The 24,078-nt window shown below is 38.1% G+C and overlaps 1 protein-coding gene across 1 annotated transcript in view; it reads right to left on the bottom strand.

Moving 5' to 3' along the window:
* LOC111146693 (solute carrier family 26 member 7) overlaps positions 1–24,078 on the bottom strand; it is a 112,759-nt gene that overhangs the window by 65,520 nt on the left and 23,161 nt on the right. The window contains exons 3-4 of the mRNA XM_022502356.1: positions 18,656–18,766; positions 16,608–16,780 (exon numbers count right to left, since the gene is read on the bottom strand). Coding sequence (XP_022358064.1) covers positions 16,608–16,780; positions 18,656–18,766 — 284 coding nt within the window. The remainder of the gene's footprint in view (positions 1–16,607; positions 16,781–18,655; positions 18,767–24,078) is intronic.

The following is a 24,078-nucleotide window of genomic DNA, read 5'->3' on the forward strand; positions in this document are numbered from 1 at the left end:
GAAATTTTCTGAGCCTCCTCATCTAGAAATTATTACAGTGATGTCTATGCTGTCTTGTAGAATCATTATAAAATGAAGATGAAATAATACAAGAAAGGGCTTTGAAACTTGTAAAATGTGCAACATACATGATGCACCAGGAACATGGTAAGGTGCCATGCATGCTTCCCCAGTACAAAACACCAGGCTCAGTTTTGAAAACATACAAGGGGCCACCCCACCTTTTCCAATGCTGGAAAACTTGAGAGCATTTATCAGTGCAGAAAGAAATGTATTCAGATTGTTTGCAGTTTAGCAGTACCCTTTTATTCAATATGCAATAAAAAAAAATAATATGGATCGCCAACATAGAAATCAGGCAATCTCTTTCTGCCAACATAGGAAGCCAGAGCAGCAGCTTCTGCTACTAACATTTCTTTTTTTTTTTTTTCCCCAGAAACTATGTGTGTGTTTGTTAAAGTAGAATTATCCTGAGGGAAATATGCAATCAATGGTATAGGTACGAATGGAACGCACTGATCTTCTTGGCAACTCCTGATTCATAGTCTGTTGATTTTCATCCTGAAAACACAATCAGTTAAGAAAAACATTGAACCAATTTTCCCCAACCACCTATCTACTAGTAAGTAAATTCCAACTTATGACATTAACTCTTACAGGCCCTAAGGATAAAATTCACATATTATTGGGGTAAAATGAACACCAGAGAGACGGATTTTCAATTCAGCTAAATGTAGCCTACAAGCAATCCAGATCTTTGAAATTGTGAAACCTGTTTGCATATATGGAATTTTATGCACACATGGAATGTTGGAAAGTTCTCATCTGGATGCCAAGAAATCTTATCTTCATTTATTGTGGAAGAAAACTGTTTTGGAAGCCCTTGTATAAACCACCACCATTTTACCTTCTGTTTATTATTTGTTTCAATTCTAGCACCTTTTTAGAAAAGTTAATGATTTCTCATGGCTGAGAAACAAAGGTCACTTCACCTGAAGTCATTCACCAGCCACTTCCCAGCTAACCACTGGCTGTTAGTAGCAGCTTCTTAGTCATTTCCACAACTTGAATGTGACAAATGGAAGGGCTCAGGAAAGCACAAGATAGACAGAGTTCAGCCTTTTCACATATTGAAAATACATACACCTGCCTTACAATAGAAACCAGAAAAGATGGAGTACCCTCCTTTAAAACTTAGCCAAAGACTCAAAGTGTTTCTGTAATATTCTACTTCTACACATTTTTATGCTTAAAAAAAAAAATCTTCTCAGCAAGAGATAAATCCCTAAAACAGAGAATTTTTGACTCTGAAAGGTCAACAAGCCCCTTAATTGTTCATTCCTGACATAAACCACTGGGTATTTGAAGGATGACTGCAAACATGGGATATTTAACTGAAGAAAAATTACTCTCGTGGGTGACAACATTCTCCATAACCCAAGACAATGGTGGCTATTTTAAGAAGGACAAAGAGGAAGAAGAAAAGGAAAAAGGAAAGAGAAGGATCAGAAAGAGGAGAAATTTAAGAACTCCTCTTTTCTCACTACCCAAATTTGAACAGTTTTTCACATCAAAATTAGGGCTCTAGCATATATAGAGGCTGATGTACACAGCTTGAAGACAGCAAGTACCCATCCAACGCAGGTTTTGTAAGAAGCACCCACAGATGGGTGCGACTTCCAAGATTATCTTAGAACTTAAGTATGTGAAATGAGGATCATTCTAGGCTATTTGTTCAGAGGCCCAGTATTTAAATTTTATATCAATGTTAAGCATTTTTTTAAGCTAATGACTTAATAAACAGCCACCTCAACTCCTTTTACTAAAAATATAGATAACAATAATTCTAAGCTGGTTAGCCAAGTCCCAAAATTTGGCCATGCAACATTTTATGAGAAAATAAATTTTATACCATCAATACATTTCAGCTGTTTGTAGTAAAGCTGATGATCCGGGCTAATGCTGAAAACCTCTGACACACATTATCAAGGTTCACTAGCGTGATACTATTGAGTAATGATTCTATAAACAGTATGTGTTCTATATAAACTGAATGCATCTCAGATTTCAGGCCATTTTTTGCAACTGGTTTTCACACAGTGAAAAAAAAAAGAAAAGAGTACATAGTAAACAAATATCCTACCCAAGCAGATGGAATATAGCATGCATTTCAAGTTTGTCAGTTCCTTTGCCATCTGATTTTTACATTGTACCAAGTCATTTATTTGTCTGCTCAATAAATATTTACTGCACATACACTAGGGGCTAGCTGCAGCATTGTTCCAGAATACAATGATAAAGATACAGTTTATGCTTTAAAAAAACATGCAAAGAGAGGTGAAACGAAGATGTTGGGATGGGGCAATATTAATCAAAAACATAAAGAACTGTAATGTAGATGTGTGACTAGGAAGGTAAAGTCTGAGAAGCTCCTTGGGTGGGAGCTAAAATGCTAAGAGCTGTGTTCTTTACTGAGCAGCATATGCAAGTCTGGGGAAGAGAGCTAAATTGCTCATGACAATAGGAAAACAACTGAGTGCTGCACAGGGATATGGCAAAAAAGTTTGTGTGGCCAGAAAACTTGAGAATAAAAAAATGTCAAATGGATACCTACGCACTGTGGATTTGAGAACATAAAACCCTCTTCCATATCGTTGGTGCTAAAAGGGAAGGAGCTATCAAGCCATGCACACTTCAATTCTGAAATATAAACTCGGTGTGGTAGGCAGAATTTTTCCCCAAATTCCTATTCCCAGTTATTCAATAAAACACTAATTTATAGGGTCACCTGGGGGGCTTAGTCTGTTAAGCACCTGCCTTTGACTCAGGTCATGATCCCAAGGTCTTGGGATCGAGCCCCACATCGGTCTCCCTGCTCAGAGGGGACCCTGCTTCTCCCCTCCCTCAACTGCTCCCCCTGCTTGTGCTCTTTCACTCTCTGTCAAATAAATAAATAAAATCTTATAAAAGAACACACACACTAATTTATGAAGGAATTTTGCAGATGACATTAAGGTTATGGCCTTTATAGCAGGGAGAGTATCTTAGGGAAAAAAATAGAAATAGATACAGGTAGATACATATAGAAATATATACAGATATGTCTGCATACATATATATATTTCTTCACTCTGTCAGCTGAGAGCGTTAGAAGGAACAACACCCAGTTGCAATGAGCATACCTAGCACCCAGATATTGATCTCGGATGTTATTTCCCCAGTAACAAAAGCCAGGGCTCCTCAAAGAAATGGTTGATTCTAGGACTGGGGAAGGAAATATACATTTGGAGCCTGGCTTATCTTGTAGTGTCAGAAACAAAGGAAGTGCTCCAAAAATAAACAAACAAACAAATAAATGGGGGGTATGTCAAAGAGGGACATAGGAGCCAACTGAAAGCTCTCCCAATGCCCAAAGCTAGAACAATTTGAGGAACAACATAAATAAAGTAACATTGGACTATAATCCAAAGGATGAAATAAATAACCTTAAGTCCATACTGATATAAATAATTGATCACATTTTTTAAATGGAGGAGCCAGGAAATCTCCTGTGTAAATTATTATTCCAATAATTTACATAGACACTCCCCACTCCTTATCTCAACCTCTCACTTAAGGTAACTCCCACCTCTTAAGTGTGTGCTCTGCATGTTGACTTCTTTCCAAAAAATACAATATGGGAAGGGGGGAATAGAGAAACTTTACATTGGAGCAACCTGACAAACACTAGTTCAGCCAAGTGATTAAGGTTAAGACCAAGAATGATAAGTTATACTGATAGTCTAGATTTCTGATGTGATGTAATCAGAATGTCACTCTGTCTCCCTGGTCTTCCTCCTAAAAATCCGTAAGCCCAGTCTAATCATGAGAAAAATATCAGACAGATCCCAATGGAGGGACATTCTACAGAACACTGACCAGAAGTTCTTAACCTGTTAAGGTAATCAAAAACAAGAAAAGTCTCAAACATTTTCACAGTTAAGAGAAGCCTAAAGAGAGACAGGACAATTAAACATAATGTGGTGTACTGGATAAGATCCTGGGAACAGAAAAATGGCATTAGGTAAAAATTAAGGAAAGCTGAATACTACATGTGGATTTCAGTCAGTAGCAATGTATCAATCAGGCTCATTAATTGTGACTAATGTACCACACTAATGTAAGATGTTAATAATAGGGGAAACTGTAGGTGGATGGAGTAGGTGGCAGCTCTGCTCTTTTTGCAAATTTACCGAAATCTAAAATTATTCTAAAACAAAAAGTTAAAAAAGAGAAAGAAACCTCCTCCACGTCTTCCACAGAATCTTCAGGTAAGTTGACATTTCTTCCTCATGTGTGTGACGCATTTGTTGAGTTCCTGAGTTCTGCACATGTGGGCAGGGGGTGGGGGGCGAGGGCGGGGAGGGCACTTCAGGGGAACTTGACACAGCTGGGCATCAAAGGTATGACATGTGAGTAAATAAGCACACCAAGACAACTGTGCACACATATAAAAGAGAGGACTAGAAAACATGCCATAGATTTCAGAGGGAGTGGGAATTATGCTGGATAGGGGTATACTCGTGCCTTGACACATAAGGAGGAATCCAAGCGGGAGAAGTTATTAGAAAGCATTCCAGAAAGAGGGGAGAATATGAGAATAAAGCAGGACACCATGGGATATGTTCAGAAGACACAGAGCTGCTGGTTCCAAAGGAGCACAACTAGCCCAAAGGGAGTAATAGAAAATAAAGCAAGACATTTTGAGTCAGAATATGGAGCACCTTAAAAGTAGTGAAAAGAGAGTTTTGCAGGAGTGAGTGACATCACTCTTCCATACATTTATTAAACACCTAATTTTGCCAAGAAGTGTGTTGCACACTGGCTCAAAAATAAAACCTGGGCTTTGCTAGAATTAATCTGATAATGAAATGTGGAACAACTCGCCATTTAAAAGGTCAGTATAAGAGGAGTAACTAAAGGAAAAAGGATGGAAAACACCTAAACTGGACACAGCAGGAATGGAGAACAGAAATGAGCCATGTGTTGGATAATCCAGAGGCAAATTGATTTTAGGCTTAGGAAACACATTTTATTTTTCCATTTGATTTTTTATTGTCGAATATATCAGAAATTCGCTGGTGTTAGGAATTATTTTTATTTGGAACTTCATGGTTGAAAGGGGCGCCATAATCTTTTCGGTTCTCAGACTTTACTGGGCAAAAAAAAAAAAAAAAAAAAAAGCCTCTAATGCAAGAGGCGATGAGAATCAGAAGTGCTATGGGTGTACAGTGATCTGACTCTTCTGCCTTCTTTTCTGCCCCAGTTATAGAAAACAATGACATCATAGGATGGGATGACTGGAGCACGATAGTATTAAAAGACATAGGAGCATGGGAAGAGGCTGTGTTTTTATTGTTCCCTGCGTGGTGGCCAGGGAATAGCTGTGGGGAGAGGCGGGAGATTTCACTGACTAGGTCTTCACATTCCCACTGGATGGATCTGACAAAATCCATAACCAAATTATAAAATTATAATACATTTTCTTATTCCTTTTTCATTAAGAACCGTTTACAGTTTAAACAGATATAAACACATTCTTTATCTTCTGGTCAGGGATAGAGAGAGAAAATGGTAAATTAATAAAAGTTTAAAAAATCTCAATTTAATTTTGGCTACTTAACATAAGTGATACCATTAACATTTAATTGACCTTTTTCTTATTCAAATTATTCAACTTACATTTATTAAATGCTAGCTACTGGAATTATAGGGATAAACAGTCTCTGCTCTAGAGACTCACAGTCCAGAAAGGCAGGTGTAAATATGTGGAAAATATTTCCTGGTAGAAAGAAAAATCCTGTTGTGTAAGTCACAAGCAATGTCTCGCCGAAGGAAGTGGGGGGAATCACTTATAACCATGTCAAGAGATATCAGGGAAGGCCTCTCTGAGATGATTATATTTAAGTTGAGCCTTGAAGGACATGCAAGTGACATGGAAAAGGACCTTGAGTGCCTGGAGGATGGTAGGGACACAGCCATACAGCCAAGACCATTGCCTCAAAGCCTAGTGCATAGGCTGCTGCTACCACTGAGGAGGAGGTGAATTGTGGGAAAGAACACACCCAACACCTGACCTTAGAAGCTACTGGATGGAGTTTCCTTGGTTCCTATCTCAGTATGAGTTGAGAAAGCCAGGTAGCTAGCATAGCAGTTAGGGGGATGTATACCGGAGTCCAACTCCTATTTGGCTCGTTCCTAATTATGAGATTCTAAACAAAAGTCACTTTGCCTTTCCATATCTTCATTTGTATAATGGGAAGAATAAAATGATTTATTTCATAAAATGGTGATGGGGATTGCATGTATGAATACCTGCATCAAGACAAGAACGGAACTTGGCATGTAGTAGGATACTAACTATTATTGTGATTTTCAATGTGAAGAATGGTCATTGTTATAATTTTGAGGATGTTATAATTCTACTTTTAAGTGTATTACTTCTTAGCTTCGCCAGGTACAAATACAGCTGGAAAGATTTAGATTAAACAGAATAATGACTTCCTGACGATAATGGTTGTGAAATAGTGAAATTTTAGATTACCTTCCCCCTGCCCTTCAGAAGAATGAAGGCAATGATTTTTCAGGAAGCAGAATATAGGATATGCTGAATAGCCAGGTTAAACTAGTCTATATTTTAAATCTTTCTATATTCATGATCTCATTATTTAATACACCTAAAAAATGTTCAGTACTAAACCAAAAGTAAATGAAAATCCCCTACTTGGGTCTGCAGTTGGTTTCTATCATTCTTGAAGACGTAAGCCTGTGTGTTTCCAGAATGCAGCAGTTCAATAATATAAGGCTTTGCGCCATTGAACACCCCCCACCTGTGTCACCCCATGCTTGTGCAACTGTCAAACAAAGGAGCTGTATATCCCCATGTCCTCCAGGGCAGAAATCTTGTCCCATAGTCGCTTCAGAAAAGCAGAGCTCAGGAAAACTTCCAGAAGTAAATGGGCTGGGGACAATCCTAGAACCCTCTCAGTTCTTGGAAAAAGGAATGAGCAAATGGTTTCACTTATTTGTGGAGCATAACAAATAGCATGGAGGACAAGGGGAGATGGAGAGGAGAAGGAAGTTGAGGGAAATTGGAAGGGGAGGTGAACCATGAGAGACTATGGACTCTGAAAAACAATCAGAGGGTTTTGAAGGGGCGGGGGGTGGGAGGTTGGGGGATCCAGGTGGTGGGTATTGGAGAGGGCACGGATTGCATGGAGCACTGGGTGTGGTGCAAAAATAATGAATACTGTTACGCTGAAAAAATAAAAAATTAAAAAAAAAAAAAAGGAATGGGCAAGATGCCCAACATGAGAATAATAAATGCTACAGGCAGAAGAGAACAATGGTTTTTAAAAGTGCCTTAACTTTTATGGAGTGTTTGTTTCCTCAACAGAAATGCTTACTGATATTGACATTTTAAAAGGTTCCACCTTGCCTGAAATTAACGCTTCATTGCTGTGAGTGAGCAAGCAATTGCTCTGTTGGCTGCTACTGTTTTTTGGCTAGAAAGTGTTTCTTTTTTATTTTTTTATTTTTGAAGAGTAACACTAATAGCACAAAATTGCATCAGTTACAACAGAAACACTTCCTCTGCAAAATGAGACACTTAATGTACCTTAGAAAGAGATGGTACAAGGGGAAACAAAAAGATTCCCAGACCAGAAAGTTCAGTTACAATCAGATACTGCATGAGTTCTAATCACAGACGTCCTTGCTACAAAACCATTACCAAAAAACTAGTAAATCAACAACAATGAAATTACACAGAGGGAAAGAAACCAGACAAAAATAATACAGTGAATACGTTTTTATGAAACTCTAGAAAATGCAAACTAATCTACAGTGATTCCTGGTTGATGGGAGGTGGGGTCCTAAAGCAGTGAGAAGGTCAAGTGTCAAGGAAAAATTTAGGGGAGTCACAGATATTTTCACTCTCTTGATTGCAGTGCTGGCTTTGTACATATGTCAAAACATCAAATTGCACACTGTAAATGTGTGGAATTTATGTGAAGCAATTACACCTCAATAAAGCAGTTTTTAAAGGGCCCATAATCTAATCTACAACATAGAAAGTATCATATTACATTATTGTGGTTGTTTAAGTGCACTTCATACTAGCAATGTTAAAAAAAAATGGTAAGAGAGAAGAGAAATGGTAAAAAAAAAAAATGGTAAGAAAGAAGAGAAACAGGAATCACTTCTTTGCCTGAATGGCGATGAATGAGAGATATTTGAAAGCATTTAAGTTTAAGATGTACACATAAACAGTTTACCTAAAAGTTAATCAAACCGCTACAAGGCAAGTCTGTTTATTGTAGTAAAAGCAGCCTACAGTAAGGAATGCATCATTCTCAGTGCAAGAAAGACCAAGTAGACAAAAAACTGAATGAGAATATTGAAAACTTGGTAACTTAAATCAATAAGGCAGAGCTTATAGCTAATACACTAAGAGACTATACCTTCTTCTCCCCAAGTGCTCATGAACATTCACAAAAATTGATCATATATTACTTACATGGAAAACATCAGTAAATTAGAAAGTGTAAAGCTATTACAAATAGCTCTCTCTGACCACAATGTAATAACACCAGAAAAATATTGGCAAAAACCAAAAAGGTCCATTTGTTTAGAAATCTAAAACCTTTCCCTAAATAATTGCTGGGTAAAAGGGGAAATATAAACTGGAAGTACTGAATTTCTAAAAAAAACATTGACAGTTAAAAGCTATCAGAATGTACAGAAAACATTTCAAGCAAAGAGCATGAGAAAATTCACTAAATGCACTAAATGCATTTATCAATAAAAATCTTTTTTTTTTTCAAAGATTTTATTTATTTATTTGACAGACAGAGATCACAAGTAGGCAGAGAAGCAGACAGAGAGAGGTGGAAGCAGGCTCCCTGCAGAGCACAGAGCCCGACTTGGGGCTCGATCCCAGGACACTAGGACCATGACCTGAGCCGAAGGCAGAGGCTTTAACCCACTGAGCCACCTAGGTGCCCCAAAAATCTTAAAATTATAATAAATGATGGAATTCCCAACTAAAAAACTAGAAAATAAATAAACTAAAAAAATAGCAAAAGAAAGGAAACAAAATTAAAAGCAGAGGTGGCAACAGAAAAAAAAATTAGACATACTGTTTCAAAATCCCAGTTTTTTTTAGAAAAAATTTTTTTAAGATTTTATTTATTTATTTGACAGAGAGAGAGATCACAAGTAGGCAGAGAGGCAGGCAAAGAGAGAGGGAGGGGGAAGCAGGCTCCCTGCTGAGCAGAGAGCCAAATGTAGGGCTCAATCCCAGGACCCTGAGGCCATGATTTGAGCTGAAGGCAGAGGCTTAACCCACTGAGCCACCCAGGCACTCCCAAAATCCTAGTTTTGTTTTTTTTTTTTAATAAAGAATTAAAATAGACAAACCACTAGCTAATTTAATCAATAAAAAGAGTGAAGTATAAATACAAAACTAGAAAATGTCAAAGCAGAAAACATTGAAACAAGAAACTGTTTAAAAATCATAAGAAATCAAAGACCTACCTACCAGTAAATCTGAAAAGCTAGATAAAAAGGATAATATTCTAGGGAAATACACAGTACCAAATTTGACCATATTGGAGACAGAGTGCTGTACATGACAACTTTATAGAAGAATAGAGAAAATAGAAAACGTTATCAAGAAATTACCCCCAGGGGTGCCTGATGGCTCACTCAGTTAAGCATCTGCCTTTGGCTCAGGTCATGATCTTCAGAGTCATGGGACTGAGCCTCACGTCCAGCCTGCATCTGGCTCTGCCCTCAGTGGGGGTCTGCTTCTCCTTCTCCCTATGCCCTTCCCCCACTCATGTTCTCTCTCTGTCTCTCTCAAATAAATAAATAAATTCTTTAAAAAAAAATTGATAAACAGAATCCATGACCACATTAAGACTAAAACACACCATGACCAAGTGGGAGTCGTTTGAGCGATTTAAGGTTGGTTCAATGTTAGGAAATCCATTAACAGAGTATAACATATAATAGATTTCAGAGGGAGAAAAATCACATGATTATCCCTATAGATGCTGAAAAGCCTACAGCAATATTCAGCTCTTTTTCTAATTTCTATTAAATACACAAAAAATATAAAACAATAGTAATTTCTTAACATGGTAAATTTATATACTCTATTTTCAAGGTTAGCATCTTAAAGGAGATGCTAATGGCCTTTTGAGCAAATTCAAGAAAAGGCAAAAAAAAAAAAAAAAAACCTTGTTTCTACTATTATTTACCATTATAGCAGAGGTACCATGTAATGCAATTGAACAAGAGAAATCATGAGTTATATTAATTTGTAAAAAGGTAAAAGTACCTCTAGGAAATACTAAAAAATCAATGATTAATAAAACATTTAAATAGTAAAAAAGCAAAAAAACAAAAAAATAACAATTCAATAAGGTTTTAGGATATATAATGAATAGACCTAGGCACTGCATATGTACATGTACACAGTACTAGAATAATAGTATTTTTTTCTCGATAATGACTTGTTCAGTTATCCCTCTCCCTACTAGACTATATCTTCTATGAAAAGTGACCTGAGCCTGTTCTCTCATTCCAGTTTTCCCTATGTTTAGCAGATAGCTGGCTAGTGTAGAGTTCCAGAAAATTCTTCCATGTCTGGCACTGATATTTAATCTTCTAGTAACTATCACATTCTTTATCACTAGCAGAATCCCAATTTGTTCACTTTTCTTTTTGTGAGATATTCAAGGAAGGAGTTCCTTGAACTCCCAGAGTTCTACATCCCAGAGGTGAATTTTAATTAGTCTATGACAATTATGGTGATATTATCCCCCACCCCACTTGCAATTCACTTAAGAATGGGCATGTGATACTTTCAAGCGGGAGAAGTCCACCAGGGACTTTCTGGGGTCAGCTTTTATTCCTGACAAAGAGATGCACAAGGAGAGACTGCCATTTTTCTGACTCTTGATGTGATTGTATGAGGACGTGGTGCCTGGCACGATGGCAGCATTTTGAAACTCCTCATGGACTGAGGGGTCACCCAGGAAGAAAAGCAACCAGCCAAGGATGGCATAGCAGGCAGCTATAAAAAAATATAGGCTATAGACACAATTATAGTTACTGAATTAACCAACCAGGAACCCTGATACTACCAGAATTCTTGTCATATGAAACACTAAACTCCATCTTTTAAGCCACTTTTGTGTATGAATTATATTTTCTGCAGCATCTTAACAGATACATTTGTTAAATAAAGAAATGAGTGGGGAAAAATCAATAGCTTTTATAGACAGAAGCAATAGCCAGCTGGGGGATATAATGGTAAAGAAAGTTCCATGTATAACAGCAACAAAGATAATGAAATACTTAGGAATAAATGTGCAAAATGTGTAAGAGGAAACACTCCTGAAAGACTTGAAAGTCTAACAAAAGTAGACTTGAACAAAACTAAAGGCACGTGTTTTTGGATAAGATAACACCATGGCATAAAGATGCCAATTAAACACAATCCCAATAAAATATCAGCAAGTTTTTTTTTTTTTAATGGAGCTAGACAAGTTGATGCTAGAGTTCAGAAGAAAGAACAAACATGCAGGAATAGCCCAAAACACGCTAAAATGTAAAACCTACGAAGGTGGACCAGTCCTACCAGATTAAACCACACTATAAGACTCCATAATTAACACAGAGTGCTATTTACAGACCAGCAGAATAGAATGGAATAGAATAGAAAAGATCAGATCTAAGTAAATGTGGAAACAGTAAAGGTGGCATCATAAATCACAGAAGCAAAGGTGAACTTTTTAATCAATGTTGCTGGCCCAACTGGGCAACCACTTAGAAAAAGAATACCATTAGATTCTTTTTTTTTTTAAGATTTTATTTATTTATTTGACAGAGAGAGAGAGATCACAAGTAGGCAGAGAGACAGGCAGAGAGAGAGTGGGAAGAAGGCTCCCTGCGGAGCAGAAGGCCCAATGCGGGGCTTGATCCCGGGACTCTGGGACCATGACCCAAGCAGAAGGCAGAGGCTTTAACCCACTGAGCCACCCAGGTGCCCCAAGAATACCATTAGATTCTTATCTCCCACACACATAAGAATAAACTCCACATTGATCAGGAAAGTAAATATTTTTTAAAATGCATATAGAAAATAATTTAATAAATTAAATTTTTAAAAATATGCTGAATGTCTCTATATACAAAGGTTTCTAATATTAACAAAGTCCAGGGGCAATCAAAAAAATGATTAATAAATCTACATAAATTTCTTCAATTGCATGGTCAAATAACTTGCATGTCTAATCAGACTAAAACACTTGAAGCATATATCATAGATGAAAGGCTAATATCCATAATATATAAAGAGGTTTTAAAATTTGAGGGAAAAAGGACCAAAACCTTAACAGAAAAATTAGAAATATATATGAACAAAAAATATAATCCACAAAATGGATGCAAAAGAGTCTTAAACATATACAAAGATGTCATCATTTGCCATCACTCACAATTTAAGAAATGCAAATTACCCTTGAATATGATTTCTTACTTACCTGATTGATTAAAACTTAAAAGTCTGACAACACATTCTGTTGTGAAGCTGAGGGTGCTCCCATTTATTTCCGTGGGGAATGCAAATTGCTACAACTCTTTTGGAAGAGAATTTGAAAATATCAACAAAACCACCTATGCATTGACCTTTTGATCCAGTAATCCCATTCTAGGAATTCACCCTGACCAGACACCCCCAACAATATGAAAATACATAAGCACATACACAGGAGCATTGTTTACAAATGCAAAATGTTGGAATTAACTTAAATGCCCAAATATAGGCGATATGTTGAATAAACAATGACATATCCACACAACCCAGCACAATGCAGCAATAAAAAAGTATGAGGGGCGTTTCTAGGAGCTGACATGGAATGATTTCTGGGATATTTTACTGTTAAGCAAAGAAAGTCAGACACAAAAGAATGCTAACTTTCATGTAAGAAAGCAGGGTAAATAAGAAAACACTCATTCTGCAAAAGTATCAACCAGAAATGAATGAGACGGCTTACCCACAGGAGGTGGGTGAGAACAGAGCAGAAAGGAGAGGGAGACTGGGGGGGGGGGGGGCTGGGGAGAATGACAGTTCTCTGATGTACCTTTTTTCAGAGTCTCCTCGTGTTATAATTATTAAGTCAACAAATGTCAGATTCAATTCTTTTAAAATCACAAAATTATTACCTGGCATGATGTCTGCTTTTTCTTGATTTTCAGATTCTGAATAGTTTATTTTTTAATTCACTAACTTTTCTGCGAATTTACCATGGGTGGAGTGCTAGGCTACGTACTATGAAAACTGGAAAATAGATAAAGATACTGTAACCGCAAAAACCTTGTGTTCCACATAATGTCTTATGTAGAAAACAAACCAAAATATTACAGATGTACAGAAAGCTGAAAGAAAGGCAAAAAAAGAAGCAATCTCAAAATCAGAAATCTTATGGTATAGAAACAGTTTGCTCTAAGTATACATCTTAATTCTAATCTCTTCATTATTTTATGCCATAGTTTCTTCTAAAAATGAAAGAGAAAGACATACTAAAATCATTAACACAATGTTAAAGAATGTAAGTCCAGTAATGAAGTAGAGTAATGAAGTCCAGTAATAAAGTTGCATGGGAAAGGAAGTTAGATAAATAAAAGCAACAATTTAGAGGAAAAAGTTAATGATGAACTACCAGAAAAGAAGCCAAAAAAGGAAAAAGCACTAAGTCACAGAGACCTTATTATCTAATGAAAAAGGCAGATCAGTTCATCAATTGAATGCGTTGCCCAACACTGATGAACCTGAGGTCGGCCATGACCTCTTTAACACAAAATGCAATGAATGTCTGTATAAGTAAGCCTCCGGTAGTAAGGTTCTCCGTTACTTCCAGTGGAAAGCATTTCCAGCTAATCCACAATCTGTCAACCAGATTGGATGTGACTATTTCAAACACCCTAATATAAAATTTTATTAACCTAAATAGTTCCATCAGGGGTGCCTGGGTGGCTCAGTGGGTTAAACCTCTGCCTTCAGCTCAGGTCATGATCTCAGGGTCCTGGGATTGAGCCCCACATCAGGCTCTCTGCTCAGCAGGGAGCCTGCTTCCCCCTCTCTCTCTGCCTGCCTCTCTGTCTACTTGTGATCTCTCTCTCTGTCAAATAAATAAATAAAATCTTTAAATAGTTCTGTCAGTCAGAATTAAAAATAAACAAAACAAGGTAAACGAACAAACACTGTGTTTATAGAAGCTGGAAACCCTAGGACTGCCTTCATATTCAGGAGGTTTCAGATCTGAAGGAGGAAAGGAAAAATGACCGAAAAGCTGGGTCCAACAGATCCAGCAGACCCTAGGGTTCTGGTTGACAATGGACAGATGAGTTTGGAGGTCAAACAGAGTCCAGCCATCTGTTCAAAAATTGGCTGAAACATAGGTCACATATCCAGGATCAGAGCGAAAAGACAAAAGAAAGCAGATGTTTGATGAACTTATAAGACAAAACATGTGACTCTCTGGATCAGATTTTACATGTAATAAAAGTCCATGAGAACCAAATTATTTTTATTCTCTTTAATAATATCCTGCTTTACTCTCATGATTCTCGGGAGTTTCATTCTGAGAAATGAGACATTTATTTTTTATGTTGTTAGAATCCTGGCTTTTACTTTTATATTTTATTATCATTTAAATCCTTAATCTAAATATGGCAGATAATAACAAAATACCTGATGATTGTTTTGAACTATGGAAAATGGCTAAAATGAGACAAAGCCGAAGGTTGTTGGGTCTTACTGTTAGTTATATACCCTCTTGGATTTTTCAAAATACTAATATCCACCTAAAACTAGTTGTTCCATGCTTAAAAGAATAAGAGAAAGTCCAAACCTAGTTAAAATCATAAATTCAAAGAGAGATATGAATGGTAGTTAGTGGGACCAGAGAAGTGATTTTACTTTTGCTGTGTTAATACAGAGATTTTTATTTTATTTTAAATGAGCAGAAATTAAGGAAAACCTAGACCAAATCTATGGCAACATACCCTTTTTGAATCACCAATTCACATGGCTGATTATTTCTGAGGTGGACACAGATCACAGGTCCATCAGAGGGTCTCACAGTGGCCAGTCGAGGAAGAAGAGCCCACTAAGCTTGCTTATGCAAGTCTCAGAATACATGCACATCATCCACATTTGAAAAAACAAAACAAAGTTTACAGGGTACTCAGGAAACCAGTCTGAAAGCACACCATCACTGCACACGACACCCATTGGCCTTCTAGTCCAGCAGTCTCCTAGGCAAAGCTGCCCCTCACATGGTCTATTCTCTAAAGAACTGGGAAGAATTGAGTTAGTATTGGTCTTATATCCTAAATTCTCCCACCCTTTTTACCTCATTAGAAAGCAATACAATTTCTGTCTCCTTCCCTCTCGATCACATCTTTTCTTCTAACCCTCCAATTCCAGGCAATCATCAACTCTTCTTCTCCCTTCTTGGCCTTTACACCATCTTTGACCTTGTAAATAACATTGCACTGTAGAATAGAGCCTCTACCAACGCAGAAGATAGTCGCCCAGGGAAGTTTATGTACATACAACTCATCATAACACAGAAGACTAAGCCAAAATGGCCATCAGATAAATTCCGTGTCTAACAGCACTATCCTGCATTTATTTTATAGTCACTTCTGAATTGTCTGATTCTGACGACTGATTAGAAACAGCAAATTACATAGTCCGATACTTTGAAGAAGCAGAAAGACTGGAGCAGACCAGGCAACAAACCAGCTGCCTGATGCTGAAAGGGGCAGAGTCGGGGCAGATCCGAGACAGAAGACCTCATGCCGGCCAGTCTTCGGCACAAAGGAAACACCAGTTGTTACTGCTGGAGGCAGTAACATCATAAACTCTGAAAAATGGGAAGGACCTAAAAAATCTAGTCACGTCTCTTCCCATTGTAGGAACTTCTCCTACCCTATCCTACAGTGATGATGCAGTCACTGTATGAACGCAAGGACTGCCTCACTGCTGTAAAAGGAAGCCCATTCCATTTTGTAAAATGTTTTTTAGGAAGCTCATTCTTTTTTTTCTTTCTTCCTTTTCTTTTCCTTCTTTCTTTCTTTTTTTTTGGCGGGGGGGGGCAGGCAGAAATCACAAGTAGGCAGAGAGGCAGAGAGAGAGAGAAGGGGGAAGCAGACTCCCTGCTGAGCAAAGAGCCTGATGCGGGGCTCAATCCCAGGCGCCTGAGATCATGACCTGCGCCGCAGGGAGAGGCCTAACCCACTGAGTCACCCAGGTGCCCTAGGAAGCTCATTCCTGAAGAGTCAAAAACTGCTTCTCTGTAACTCTGATTTCCTGATGCTGATTCATTTATTCAACTGGCACTTAGCAGTGTTTCCGTAAAGATAAAACACATCGATAAAATCTTCATCCCTCTATAGAGACAAAGACACGAACAGGAATAAAAACAAAACACCAACTGCCTTTCCTTCCAGTCTCCCTTTCTTCATTCCCAAGTCTCAGTACCACTTACCTGAATCACACCTCCCAAGAAGGAAACAGCTGCGGCAACACCAATCCTTCGCAGCTCGAAGTCCGATAAACCCAGTGTGCTTGTGTTACTCTGTGTGGTGAAGTTCTGGCTGCTCAGAGGGACAAGCCGTTCCACTGCATTGGCTGATATTAAGGATGTCAAGGCGAAGGTGCCTAAGAGGGGGTGGGGGTGGGGGGAATCTTCTGTTAGTAAAGGACTCAAGAATAATGGTTAGATTCCACCATTGAAGTTGAGCACATGGTGTAAAACTAAACAGATCTATTGGAAACACTCTTTTCAGCACCCCGACTCCTCCACCCTTCACTCCACTCCACGGAAGAAGCAGAACCTTTCCTACAGATACACACAGTCCTTCAACATATGATCACACCCAGCTCCTTGCTCTTCCCAGATCCTATGTACATTTTCCCACCACTCTGCAGACCTACACAGAGAGTATCTTCAGGACAGGGATTAAGATCACAGTTTAGGCTTGCATGCAAATCCTCTATTTATCAATAATGTGACTTAAAGTGCATGACCCTGAGTCTCCATTACTTCACCCATAAACTGCAGATGATAATACCTACCTTTCAGGACTTGGGGGAAACATAAATGAGATGATAATTGTGAAAACCTCACTAGGCTCAGTGGTTAACTGTGAACTCTTCCCCTTCAGTATTAGCTCCATGCAACTCATTTCAGACTTCTGACTTCTAAAACTATAGGATAATAAATTTATCTTGTTTCAAGCCACTAAGCTCCTGGTAACTTATTATATTGTAAATAGGAAACCAACGCAGTCAGTGACACAAACTGAAATGACACAAAGTGAAGAAACAGACACATACTTACAGGCTGAGATCTTAAGCACACAAAATAAATAGAAATGCCTCTATGGATATTTCTGTTAAAAGTATTTTTTATCATTATTACCTTAATATTTAAGATTAAGGTATCATTTCTGTAATAATAATAACTAACTTACTCTTATGTAGCAAGTACTAAATTAGACACTATACATCAATTATTTCATCTAATTCTAATTATAGTCATATGAATTTTTTTTATTTCACTATCCAGAAAGCAGCAAATAAGCCTTTGAAAGGTTGTCCAAGGTCATGCAGATAGCAAACAACAAATAAGACATATACCCAGAACCATCTCACTCTACAACCAAGTTTTTAACCAGTTTGTTCTATTATCAGACTATTTGTGATAGTTCACATTTTATTTAGTAAGGCAGAGATAGCCAAGGTAAGAGATATACTAATTAAAGGGCATTATATGTCTGTTAGCCATTTGTATGTCTCTTCAGAGAAGTGTCTATTCATGTCTTCCATCTATTCTTTGACACAGTGGCTAACTGAACATAATAAAAAAATTAAAAAAATAAAAATGAATAAAGGGCATTATGGAATCTAGCTTGGATGAAACCTAAAAGATCATTGAGTCTAAGCACCAATTACATAAAAAATGTTTTTTAACATTGGAGTAAATAAATTCAATAGTTTTTTCTTTCCCTTAAAGAGCTTACCTTCTCTCATTTCATTGTAAATTCAGAATGTATGCCCTTCTTTTATGACCTTTTTGCAACTTAAAAATGCAAAGAATTTTTAAAATAATCTTGATTACATAATAATATAGCAATAAGTCACAGTACATATTGAGTGAGGCACAGAGAGTTAAATGTCATGTTCTAATATTTGCTGAGGTTTTCAGAAGTAAAGTTAGAATTGCTTTGGAAATGTAATCAGTAACTAACGAGCATTTTTTTAAAAATTATTTATTTATTTGTCTTAGGACGCGAGATTGCGTGTATGCACTCGCACAAGCATGGAGGGCAGAGAGTAAGGGTCTTAAGCGGTCCGTGCTCATTGTGGAGCCCCAGTGTGGGGCTTGATCTCATGACCTTGAATCACAGCCTGAGCTGAAACCAAGATCTGCAAGCTTAACCAAATGTGCCACCCAGGCACCCCTTTAATGAGCACTTCTGAGTCCTTTCCATTAGTAGCATGAGGAGCATAAACAGAGAGAGAAATTATTACCTGTGGCAACATGACGTCCCATTCCAAATATGGCATAAATGATGGCAGGAAACAGAGACCCGTATAAACCAAACACAGGATGCACGGATGAAAGAATCGCAAAGGCCAACCCTGTCAAGCAGACCCAGGTAATTAGGACCTTCTTAAAACTCCAAGATACAGTCCACTACAAAGCAGAATGGATATTTATTTTAGTGACTAAAGGAACTACGACTTAATTATTCCACTCGCTCAGTGAGATTCTAGAGTTACCATCCTAACTAACTAGAAATTCCCTCATTTAGTTCATATTTAAATTTCAGTTCTAAAAACCATTATTTTGGGACCACTACCTTTCCCCTCGATTACAGAGACGTCTACAAGAAAAGACTGGTCCAGAGAATCTTCCTGGTAAAAGTGATACCAACCTAAGGCAAAATATCTCCACACACACTTCGAGAAGCATTTCTACAGTTTTTGGGGATCATTTTATTGGCACAGTAGCATCTGTGGGGTAGGCAGAACTAGCAGCATTACTGCCAACAAGGGTCAGGAAAGCTGGGGCAAGAAGGACACACACTCAAGGCTGCCTGGCTGGCCGCTGGCCGGCTGATCTCAGACTGTGTCACAGTAGCAGGGCGACATGTGAACTGAGGCACTTCCCATCCTGGATCCCAAACTATTTCAGCTCTAGTTTCTTAGAGTGAAAAAAAAAATCAACTTTGTTTATTCGAAGAGTAGGTAAGGACTAACCCATAACTGTTCATTTTTATTCTTCATCAATACCACTGCCTACATAGTTTGTATGTTACATACAAATAGATAATTTTCTTAGATGTGTCTAAATGACCACTAGTGGTTTATATGTGACCAAAATACATGTGAATACGAGCTCATTAAAGTGATCTTGCTGGTCATGGCTAGTTAAGCTAGGTTCTGACATATCCATCCAAGTCTATACAATTTATTGATAAGCATTTGATTGAACATAATGCATTTTAGAAGGTACAAAGGGACTCGAGGAAGGAGGTAGCATTAGAATCTAGATTACCTGCATATGAGGTTAATTCATTATTCACAGTATGGTTCTAGGATAAATACTTTTTTACTGTTTAACTTTTACTGTTTTAAAATTAAGTTTAAATATTTCTTTTTTAGGGGCGCCTGGGTGGTTCAGTGGGTTAAAGCCTCTGCCTTCGGCTCAGGTCATGATCCCAGGGTCCTGGGATCGAGCCCCACGTGGGGCTCTCTGCTCCGCAGGGAGCCTGCTTCCTCCTCTCTCTCTCTCTCTGCCTGCCTCTCTGCCTACTTGTGATCTCTCTCTCTGTCAAATAAATAAAATCTTTTTAAAAAAATCTTTTTTAATAAATAAGCGGTAGTTATACATCAAATACGTTTTTCAAGCACTACAAGACATTTTAGCTTTACTTAAAATACATAAAATGTTTACCAGTGACCATCCCTTCTTTATTTTAAAAAACCCATCTGGGGGCACCTGGCTCATTCATTAAATATCTGCCTTCAGCTCTGGTCATAATCCCAGGGTCCTGGAATCCAACCCTACATCGTGCTCCCTGCTTGGCGGGAAGCCTGCTTCTCCCTCTCCCACTCCCCCTGTTTGTGTTCCCTCTCTCTCTGTGTCTCCCTCTGTCAAATTAATAAATAAATAACCTTTAAAAAATTTTTTTTAACTTAAAAAAATCTGTATTGCTATTTACTTACAAAGTATTCCTAAATGTCTGGTAAAAATAAATAAAAAGTGATTCTAGAAGGTTCAATGGCAGACTCTGCTCTAGAATTTCATACATGCAGGATGAGAGGCAGCATTCTGGATTTAGGAAGGACAATTTTAAGTGTTACTCCACCCTACCCCCCAAAAAGCCCCTCCTGGCATTTATAGCTTATGCAACTTTGCAAAAATTGTACATTATATCAGTCACACAGAAAGCTAGAAAAAACTTTTCTTTTTCATTTTCAGAATGAGTTACCTGAAAAAATTACCTATCAAGAAACAGAATACTGAGTGTTTCCAGGTAAGGAAAAAATGTGGCCCACATTTCGGAAGACCCAGATCTACTAAATCAAGGATGGGGGTAAAGGAAAATTGCACGCAGCATCTTTAACAAAAGATGGATGAATTATACACACATGAAATTTTGATTAATGTGATAAATATCAACAGGATAAGAGTTGCCCTGTTTGGCTACATTTGTATTCTATCTGCAACAGAAAATGTATAGACAGACCTAGAAGCAGTGAGATCCTCACCTCTTGCCTAGTGCCAACTATTTACCTGTTAGCTTTATTAATTCCTTTCTCTCTCTGCCTCTCTCTCTCTCTCTCTCTCTTTCCCTCTCTCCCTCCTTCCAGTTTCCCTCTCCCTCTCTCTCCCAGTCTTTCTTTAATCCCCCGCAATATCTATATATAGCAAAATCCATTCAAAAACAGAATTTCTTCAGATCTCATACTCTTATCAAATTAAAATCAGGATAATCATGTAAAGCATGTTTAATCCAAATCTTTAAGAGCTCTCTAAACCTAAAAATGTAAAATATTACTTCAGTAGATTCTACAAAAGCAACCTCAAAAAACAGAAATACTGTTGTAGCCATTTCCTTCCTCTCATCTGACACCGATACTGAGCTTTCCCTTTGAGCAACAGTGTCCTTCACCCTCAGCCAGAATCTGTTTCTTTGCTAAGATGGCAATGAGGAATGGATGAACACAGATAAACAGTGCTTTAAAATACTCTTTCCACAAATAAGAACCATAAAACCCAAGCCATCCTCCCACACACACCTCCAAAATGTACAGGGGCCTGGGTAAAGTTTTCTTATTCGGTCTGATTCTTTTATTATTCTGGGCCACAAAATAAGCCACATACACATTTTCATACACACACATTCACCCAGCTAAAATATGGTAAACACTTCAAAAATGATGAAAATATTAACTAGTTCGAGTCACTTACAAATTACCAGAATTATCTATACTCTTCTCCATGTTTATGAAACAAGGAATTTAATAAATTAAGAGCAGAATTACAACTCTCTAATTCTAGTATTTGGGGAGGAAATACTGCAAATGTTAATAAATATTTGTATTACCTAATCTAACTTAGACTAGAAGAGAAGCAAGAGGACAAAAAGAAGGATCAAGAAATAAAAACAAAATAAATATCAGGCCAAAGGGTGCCAAAGGGGGATAGGAAAGAAAGAGCAAAAGAAAGGAGATAGAGAAGGAAAGGAAACAGAGATAGGAAAGAAACAGAAGTAAAGGGGAAAGGGAGAGAGAGAGAGAGATTGGAGGACAGAGCCCAAACCTTAAAGTCTTTAGAGGGGTGATTATTTTTAAAGATCAAAAATCGTATATTGGTAAGGCAAGTCTGATGTAACCACAAAAGAATTGTCACTTTCTGAAGGACTGAAAGATGTGGTTTTTAAGAAAACATGTTTTGTAGGTGTAGTAATGGCTCTTATAGTACAGAAACAGAATGGACTCTTTATTCCCACATCAACACCATCACTAGCTTCAAGGCCTATGAACACCACCAGACTTTGAGGGGCCCTGAGCACGATGTCACACATTTCCCACCATTCCCCTTGCCCCTAAACCCCAGCTGCAAGGAAAATGGCTTCCCTAACACAGTGCCTGGCCCATGAGGGAGAGGGAGCACCAAAGCTGGTAGGTCACTCTTGAGTCTCCGCCTCTGCTCCTGATCTAATCTCTTGGTTGAAATGGCTAGAAAGTCACACTGTCACTACTGGTGAGAAAGAGAATTGTTTATCACAGAGAAGACACTGTTCAATACTTGAAGATACAGATTTTTATTTCCCTGTCAGCCATTTTATCCAGATTTACATGATAGCAATTATTCAGAAAAATCCAAGAAGCCTGGAATTGCAAACGATCACGTCTAAAAATTAAGTAATGTGTTGGAAGTTGAGGATCAGGTGCTGGGGTTACACATAGAGAGCCACTCTGTTGGAGCCTCCATGTTCTGCTGGCTTAGGGACTCACCTGTTTATGCTAAGGTCAGGCAGCTAGGACTCAGAAGCACGGGTTTTACTCCCCCTAGAACCGTGGTCAGTCTTTAAAAACTCTGTGAATTGAGTTTCTATACGAAGTAATAACTGAACTGTCTCATAAAATCTCCAATTTCTAGTACACAAAAAAGAAGATATTTACAAAAATATCAAGAAGGCTGAACCCAGGCTGACCGGCTCATGGGAAGACCCCCGCCTTGGTGCCCAGCCTGCAGCTAACTGAAGCTGGTGCTAGATCACTTCCCACTCTATGCAAATTAGAAAAAGGTGCCCCCTGCTGGGTGATCAACACCCTTTATTTGTGAGCTGTGACTGCCCCTTTAGGATATATATAGATAGTTTTCCCTTATCTTCTGCAAAAAACAGGAAGCTTTTAGTTTTGTCAATCTCGAAAATACTCATTTCTCAAAATCACGTTAAAGCACTGTATTCAATGTAAGTTGCTAAGCAGAAAACAAACATTCCTTTTCAGTTCTAGATGCTGGGCCCACAGATGAATTGTTGCCTTTGGATAAGATAGAGGAACTCTAGGATTTGAGATAGACGCTAATAATCTATTCAACTGGGGGTGTGGGGGGAAGGTGGTGTTTGTCACCTACGCCCCTGCCTCCTGGTTTTATTTTAAAACTAAAGCCGAGATTTTATCCTAGTTAAGTCATGCCACTTGATAAATTGTAGCATTATCCAAATGACACCCCCACAGTAAAGATACTTCATAGGAGTAAAAGCCAATAACAAAAGCTTAATTATTTCTTATAAATGCCTAGGGGCTGGCAGTGGAAGTGGTGGCAGTGTGATGTCATGAATATTAAGGATCAAAAGTAATTTTGTGTGCATTTCAGAACTTATTCTGAGCCCAGAATTGCTAAAGATAGAAGCACTTAAAAGTTCTCATTCCAAAGAGTGAGGACTAAGCACCAATAATCCCAGAAGGGTAAGAGAAAGTGTTTGGAATTTAGAGAAAGCACCAACAATAAAACTCAAAGAAAGGAAATGAAAGAGCCAATCCTGTGCTGCATTCCTTAATCACTGACTTAAGACTCTTATGACTAGCCTTTTTCATGAAAATGAAAGGGCCGCTTGTGTGGACAAAGGAAATGGAAGGCAAGGTGATTCTGCAGTACTTTTCCAGGTTAACAGTTAAAAAGGAAAAAACGCTATGTAATGAAAAAAGGTTTTGTGCGGTTCTGCTCTCCCTCATTGTCTTCTTCCCTCACTGTCTCTCTCCTCCTTTCTCTCCTCCCCACCTTCTCCTTTTCTCTTTCTCTATTTTTATAGCATTTTTAAAAGATTTTATTTATTTATTTGGGAGAGAAAGGCAGACCATGAGTCAGGTGGAGGGGCAGAGGGAGAGGGAGAAGCAGGCTCCCCACTGAGCAGGGAGCCCTAGGCGGGGCT

The sequence above is a fragment of the Enhydra lutris genome, unplaced genomic scaffold, assembly GCF_002288905.1.
Source record: "Enhydra lutris kenyoni isolate GAN:26980312 unplaced genomic scaffold, ASM228890v2 scaffoldscaffold14, whole genome shotgun sequence".
Classification (NCBI taxonomy): Eukaryota; Metazoa; Chordata; class Mammalia; order Carnivora; family Mustelidae; genus Enhydra; species Enhydra lutris.